The 7,698-nt window shown below is 39.0% G+C and overlaps 1 protein-coding gene across 1 annotated transcript in view; it reads left to right on the top strand.

Moving 5' to 3' along the window:
- The first annotated feature begins 1,664 nt into the window (after positions 1–1,664).
- The window catches only part of LOC121947259 (V-set and transmembrane domain-containing protein 2-like protein), a 92,965-nt gene continuing 86,931 nt past the window's right edge, over positions 1,665–7,698 (top strand). Inside the window, exon 1 of the mRNA XM_042492227.1 lies at positions 1,665–2,123. Within this exon, the coding sequence (XP_042348161.1) occupies positions 2,006–2,123 (118 nt within the window). The 5' untranslated portion in view covers positions 1,665–2,005. The remainder of the gene's footprint in view (positions 2,124–7,698) is intronic.

Genomic DNA, 7,698 nt, shown 5'->3' with positions numbered 1-7,698 from the left:
AAATGTTTTGATAAGCTAATTCAAATAAAGAGTTTTACACTCTTTTTTTATGTATTTGCTGAAGCTTGATTGAGTATTGATATTACAGCATAATACATATTACAGTGATAAAACAGTGACGTGGAGTCCTGTCAATATCTGAAGTAAAGTCAAAAAGAAAGATCTAGTCTGGATATTTCTAGTTTCTTTATATTTTTAAGATTTAAAAAAAGGCTTAGAGTGGGATTTGCTTTGATTGTCTAATTTTGTACAAACACTGGTCTCAAGATGCTGAGAATGGCATTTTGTTAAAATGAAAATAATCCTGCAAATGCATCATTCTTTGTTGTGCTTACTTTAGTCATCAGACACAATCAATGTTTTTTTTTTAATTCTGCAGAGTAAACACAACTGTTTGGTTAAGGTAGACCAACTTGGGCCGATGGAGCTGCTACTGCTTAGATAAAAACAAATTAATTTCACTTGTCATTTGACTTCACAAAATGAAGCAAATACAAAAACATTTTAAGTAAACCTTACTAATATATATAAAGTCAGTACTTTAAACTGTTTGGGGAGGTCGATTGGATACAAAAGCTACAAAATCATGATGTGATAGAACTGCTTATGCTGAAGTATAGCTAAAGGACATGATAGTGATTGATAGGCTATTTTTTTTCCTTTGAAAGTCCCTAAAACGTTTTGATATGCTATTTTGAATTAGAGAGTTTTGATGTTTGACTTAACTGCATCCACATCCTCCCTGGATGGACCCATTTGCCCAGTTAGGATTTTGTTTTTCTAACTTGTGTTCACTTACTTTAATGAGGAAAAAACATAGACGCTACAAAGAAAATGTATTGTATTTTTATTTCAGAGCATTTAATCAACATGTTGAAAACAGCTTGAAGCTTCATGTTACAAAGTAATTTTGTCCCCGGCTTTGTTGCTGCTCCAGTAGCCTACATTCCCTTAAAGTGGCAACAAAAAAAAGTGTCTCATTGCTCAGTAAAAATAACAGAAAAAAGTTTTCAGGGTCTTTAAACAAAAAAGGTGATTGTTTCTCATTTTTCTCTTTATTTTTACTTTGAGAAATTTCAAAAATAATCAGTTGAATAAGTAAGAAATGACTAGGCTATGATAGACTACAATATATTTTAAAGAATTGTAATTCTTAATTTTACAAACCGAACATGTAGCTACTAGACTTTAGGTAGGTGCAGCACAGTTACAAAAAAATAAATAAATAAAAAGAAATCTGAAAGAAATGTTTGTTAGGAATACTAATGACAAAAAAGTAGAAGAGAATATAAGAAGGTAAATAAACATATACAAAAATAAAAAAAAAAAAAGGTTTGCACGCACACAAATAAAATGTATATTGATTTGACACTCTTTTTGTTTAAACTAAGGGATTTGAGACCTGTGGGCGGATAACATTATTGGTCAGTCAGGTCACGTGACGCGAACAGGCTTTTTCTTTCATTAGCATGGAGTTTAAGCTAAGGTAGGAGCACCTGAACATATCATTACCTGTGTTTTTCCTGTTTATTATTGATTTAAAAGTAATAAAACATTAAAAAAAATGACAACATGTTAGGGCGTCGAATTTGTTATCGGTCTCCCGTTGTTTCATAAAAGCGCTTTTTTTTTTTTTTTTATCGTCGAAACGTCGTAAAGTTTCTTAGTGTTTCTCATATCTGATATTCCCCACTGCAAGCCGCAGCACGTCCCGTTTGGGAGGAGTCCCTCCGCCGCATGTAGACCCGACTGAACGGAAGCAGTTCCTCAGTCAGTCTGCTGGTATTCTCACAGGCTGCAGACACTTCCTCGCGTCTTCAGCATTCACAGGTATCTCGCTCCTTTTACTCGCCACAACAAGTCACCTGGATTAAAAAAAAAAAAAAAAACCACACACAACAAAACTAAGAAAAGAAGACAAACATCTTTTTTTACTCGACGTGCGCGCCACTCGATGTGAAAGAGACAGAAAGAGGAAAAGGAGAGCAGACCAAACACAAGAGACATGGGAGCGTTCAGAGTGCTGCTGGGGAGTTTACATTACATGGGACTCTACATGCAACTTAGTGTCTCCACGAGGCAAGCCGGACACGGCGAGATAGAGAACCACATCTCCGGGAACGGTAAGCCCCACATCCCCCTAATTCATTTTGTTTGTGTTGGGGGGACATGAGAGGAGGGGACATGAGAGGAGGGGGCTGTGGAGAGGACGGCATAGGTGATGCCATCTGCTCACATGCAGAGGAGGAATTAAACAAAGAGCAGAGGAAGGTGCATCTGATATGCCAGCTGATGCTAATTTGAGCTCTCTCTGATTGTGCAGAGAGCTGCTGTGCTCTTGCTGTCTGCTGTTAAATGACAGAGTTTAGCTCTGTGCAGTGAATATGTCCACCTGTCTTTCACTCAGTGCACGTAGAGACATCTTTGTAAGTAGTTTATTATATTTAATGTTCAGAGCATTTGCTGTTGTACATTTGGAAGGCTTTCCAGTGAGTGTGTGTGGATGTAATTGTTGGTGTGTCAGTGTGTGATGTGTGTTTGGTGAGCCTGAGCTCATGACTGACAGGATTTTGTTTTCTGTGGGAGCTGCGGCTCTCCACCAGCGCCTCTCATCCCCCTCTCTGCTGATCAGCGGGTGATTCACCCAGATGGAGCAGAGGTGATGTCAGCTCATACATTAAACTTCTCTTTTAGTCTTCCCATGAAATCTACATTGCAAACTCACAAGCCGATCTTACTTTTATAAATATAGGACACTGATTGCCTTGGTAAATATAACTATAGTTATAACTATAGTACTAGTTTTAATATATGTTTATTTCATACCTACTTTTAGTTGTTACTTAATTTTGGAAAGTTGTGAATACTTAAAAGATGACTAGTGAATTAACTTGTTCTTTATAAGTGATAACAACTTAAAATCATAAGTAAAGCAAGATATTCACTGTAAAATCTGACGCATGGTCTTATTTAAACTAATATTGGAAAATTGCCTCAAAAGGAAAGTAAATAGAACTGTTAACCTTAAGTTATGTTTACTTGATATATATTTAAGTTTTCTCAAAATTTTGTGAAGTTGTTGCAACTTAAAAATGACAAGTAAAATTACCTTGTTCTTTTGAAATGTTTGACTTTACTTGATCATGACAAAGAGGATTTTGCCAGCGATGACGTTGAACCTGTGACTTTGTTTACATGTTGAAGAAAATACAAATATGATTGGCAGTTTGCAGCCAGTCGAATACAGATATAGAGCACAGTAAACTTTGTTTACTGAAGTCGCTCAAACTAAGAAAGATTGATTGAATTAAACTTTAATTTAAAAAAAAAAAAATGAAAAACCAAAGACCAAAAAAAGATCTTGAACAAAACACTGGTCTTGTCCCAAGATGCTCAGAATGGCATTTTGTTGAAATGAAAATCCTGCGAACATATTCTTTTTTGTGCTTACTTTATTTATCAAAAACAATCAGTTTCTTCAGTACTGTCGAGTAGACACAACTGTTGAGTTAAGTCAGACGAGCTTGACGAAGTTGCTATCACAGAAAAAAAACAAGTTAATTTCACTCGTCATTTTTAGGTTGACTTCACAAAATGAAGTAAATACAACAACCTTACAAATAGGTATGAATTAAACATAATGCACAATGTATTATTTTAACCTACCTTTATCAAGGCAATCGGTGTCCTAGTTTTTTTTTTAAAGTAAGATCTACTTTTTTACTTTTTTTACAGTGTATAATAAATCACCTTCCCTCAGATTTACCTCTTTTCACTGGCTCACCAAAAGCTTCCCTAAATGGCCTCCAGTGTTTACACTTGGTTACGTCATACACACAATTGACACAGTGTCACGGTGTGTTTCCGATGCGTTTCCGATGTGTTTCCATAACTTTGGCTCGGCCTGGCAATCTCCAGTCTCCACAGGTGTCACGCTGGCGGCTTGGCAGATGTGCTGGCAGCACGATGTCTGTGTGGGCTGAGAAATAAAGTGAGTGTGGGAGGAGAATGTGTGTGCGGATGTGCTGCCCAGAAAGTCTGAATGCCTCAATGCCCTTGAGGTACTGAGTCTTTACAGTAGATCCGTTCCTGAGTTTTCTTCCTTGTGTAAATGCGCTCTATCATCAGATGCTTCTTAGCAGCTTAACCTGGGAGCCAGGCAACCTGGAACAACCACGGCTCAGTGTGCATCCCACACACGAAGCTGCACTATGCAGAGTTTGCATCTAAAATACACCTGAATTATATCACATTTGAAGTGAAGCACAGATCAGATTTCTATTCCCTTTAATTGAGACGCTGATTTGCACAAATAAAATTATCTCGTCGGGTTTGAGCTTGTCTGCACCCACGGAAAGTGATTAGTTGAAACTTGAGATAACTGAGTTGTTTTCTAATCCATTTTGTAATAAGCAGCGAGGAGTGAGGGTATCATCCACAGAAAGCACAAGTCAGAAACTTCAGTCAAGCTTTTTTGGACCTCGATTTGAGTCCTTTTATAACTGATACCAAGTCTATCCGATACTACTGCATTAATATAACAGCGTAGCCTGCGTGATTTGGGCTTATATTTCACGAGCCACTCTCTCCCCTTTCAAATCTGTGAGGCTGACAGGATAAATGTATTGATATGATGGATGCAAAAGTGATGCAGTCAAAGTGCCATTGAGAGGTGCAGTGATGACGTTTTTTGTTGGTCAACCCAGAAGTTAACGCCACCCTGGTTACCTTTACAAAAAGCCAGTGGTATTTTTCCATTAGATAGTGGATTATTGCAGTAAATAAGCTCTGTGGCAATCTAAACCTTATGGTACTTAACTGTTTTACTCAGTTCGGGACACAGACAAGCTTCAGAATTACTGAGTGGGCTATTTACTGACGTATTTTTTGTCATAGATCAAAACTTGAAAGTCTCTTAAACTTATTTCAGGCAGCTAACCAAAAAACCCATTCAAACAAGCTCTTTTCCACATTGTTTACTCATCCCTGCACCACTCTGTTAAGGAAATTTCATCATTTTCAATTTCAATTTTATTTATGAAGTTACAGCATTTATTACAGCATAGGACGTCCCTCTGTCCATGGGGACAAAAGCAGCGTGCTGCAACACTAGCAGGTTAAAGTGGATGAAACATTTTAGTAAAAAGAGAAAAAAAGGTTTCAATTTCAACTTTATTGTTCCCAAATTTTTATTTGTATTTTTTCGGCTTGGCCTTTCTAAACAGTCTAAACAGCTTTTGGCTCTTGCTAGCTGAATTAGTCATGGACACAAGTGGCATTGTCCTTCTCAGCTGCCTCTTGGCAAGAAAGCAAAAAAGGCATGTTTCATAATTTTATTTTGGCTCTTTATTCCTGTAACTCAAGCTCCACTTACTTGCTTTTTCCCCCCTGAGCTTTCAAACACATTTCATGTCTCCTACAGTAGTTGAAATTAATTCAGTTTTCATGGAAATGGCTCAGCTGTCATAACGTGACCTTAGGAGCTTGGATCACGGTCACATTTTGGGGGACTGAGTTCAGTGTTGTTTATCTTTGAGTCCTTCCCAGTTGATGCTCTGACCAGTTTGAATTCGGCGATGTCAGTTTCCAGTGTTCATTCAGCCTGTTATCGTCGTTTCATCCGTGTGGCGCTCCTCACAGTCACAGCTGTCACATGTGTTGGCATGTAGAAGTCCAATCAGTCTCTGGGGGGCGTCCTGTCGTAAGGTTGAACCATCAGAAATCTTATGGTGTTGAACGGTTTGTCGTAAGTGCTGACTTGAAAACTGTGGCTCTGTGTTCTGACAGCTGCAGCCCCGTGCGGGAGTCCCACCGGGCTGCTTCTGGCGGTTTCTGTTGATTTAGCGGTGTCTGTCCTGGTCTTTGGATTCTGGTTTAATATCCTCATTCATCCATCACATCTTTTGTCTCTTTGTTACAAAGCATAGCACAGTGGCCAGGTTTGTTAGCGCTAAAGGATTTCTCTGTATATAAGTTTCAAATATTTCTCCTCTTGTTGCCACTCAGAGCAATGTGAGTAATATCTCGTGGCAGGTTGGCGCATCCATAACATAACGCATCCGAATGATTTCAGACTGAATAATGTGCTTGTGGGAAGAGATATTTTCAAACAGCGGGTGTGTTACATTTTCATGGAAATGAGCACGTGCCGATACACTTGTTTTTGTTTAGTCCCGAGGGCAGAGCGAAAGAGAAGCTGAAGGCAGATCCATGTACTGTAATTCCTAATTGAAATATGAAGTGGCCCTGCGATGTAGCAATTAGCAAAACATTAAGAACACGGAGCATAACACCGGAGCGCAGAGTTAGGACTTATCAACCTGTCAGCTCAGTTGCAGGTTTGGTGATTTGCAGAGTGGGAGCGATGAGGTGTTCAGGGGTGAAGATGAGGATAAACCCACCTGAACTCACTGTAATACTTATTACATTTGCAGGATTCGTTTTAACACTCTTTTAGACTGACATCCATGGTTATGAGGTGAATTCACAGCGTGGGCTGCACCACACTGAGTAATGTTAAATGGATGGCAAGAGGACGGGGTCAATTGAGCGAAAGCCCTCATATGCTTTTCTGAGAACACATTGTAAGTTTGGCTTGTATTGGTGGTTTCCTGTGTCCCGTTGGGGGTCATAATTTATCCTTCTTTTCCTTCACTGGCACTCCACCAGCTGGAACGGAGAACAGCAAGGAAGAAAAAGGAAGTGAGAGAAATGAAAGAAAAACAGTTTGGGAATCTCTGCTTGATTTTCACAGTGTTTCGGTCTACATGTGCATAGACGCTGCTTTAGTCACTGATACTTTTCAATTAACTCCTAATTAGGGCATGGTTATCCAGCGAGGCGATTATTCCAGCCAATCAATTGCCTTAATTAATCAGTGAAGGGTAAATGAGCCGTTGGGCCAATGAGATGCTAAAAAGGACCAAAGATTATAATGAGACAACAGGAGCGATGCTAACAGACATTCGGTTAAGTGCTTTTTGGTTAAAGGTTCCAGTCTAGCAATCTTTATATTTTAGTCATTTATCAAAGTCCATCAGTTTTTTATGTAAATTAATATTTTTTTTAATAATGCATCCACAGAGAGTTTAGAAAGGTTCAGGACAAAAGTACTGCCTGTCCTAAAAAAATAGGATTGTGAGTAAATCATTTAAAAAATGTTGTGGGTCTTAGGGCGGGGTGATCTGGCCTAAAAATTAAATCTCAGAACCAGACTGACGGGGTCTTGTGCATCTGGGAGTGAGACACATTTCTCCCCCTCGGCTGCTGCCTCTGTCTGAGATGTTGGAATAAATTGGTCGTGCTGCTGCTTTTAGTTGCAACAGCTTTTAAACAAACTTTGCAGCGGACTGTGGTTTGTTCCAGATCTGACGCTGCAGAACTTAAACCAGTTCCAAACGACTGATGCAACTGTGCCTTTTAGGGAACATACTGTTCCCTGTCATTCATGCTTGCTCTCATGTTGTGTGTGTGTGTGTGTGTGTGTGTGTGTGTGTGTGTGTGTGTGTGTGTATCTCTGGGAGGGAGGCGCAGGGGGAGGGTGCAGTTCACTGTTAGTACGGAAGCCCAAATGGAGCAGTGGAAGAGAAAATTAAGCTTTGTGTTTTAAAAAATTGTCCTGAACAACAAATTCAAATTAATCGATAAAATCTTTTTATTGCCCAGCTCTAGTGGGTCCCAAATAAAAGTTTTGTTTAC

Source organism: Plectropomus leopardus, chromosome 8 (assembly GCF_008729295.1).
Source record: "Plectropomus leopardus isolate mb chromosome 8, YSFRI_Pleo_2.0, whole genome shotgun sequence".
NCBI lineage: Eukaryota > Metazoa > Chordata > Actinopteri > Perciformes > Serranidae > Plectropomus > Plectropomus leopardus.
The sequence above is the reverse complement of the archived record's forward strand: the minus strand, read 5'-3'. Positions and strand labels throughout refer to the sequence as shown.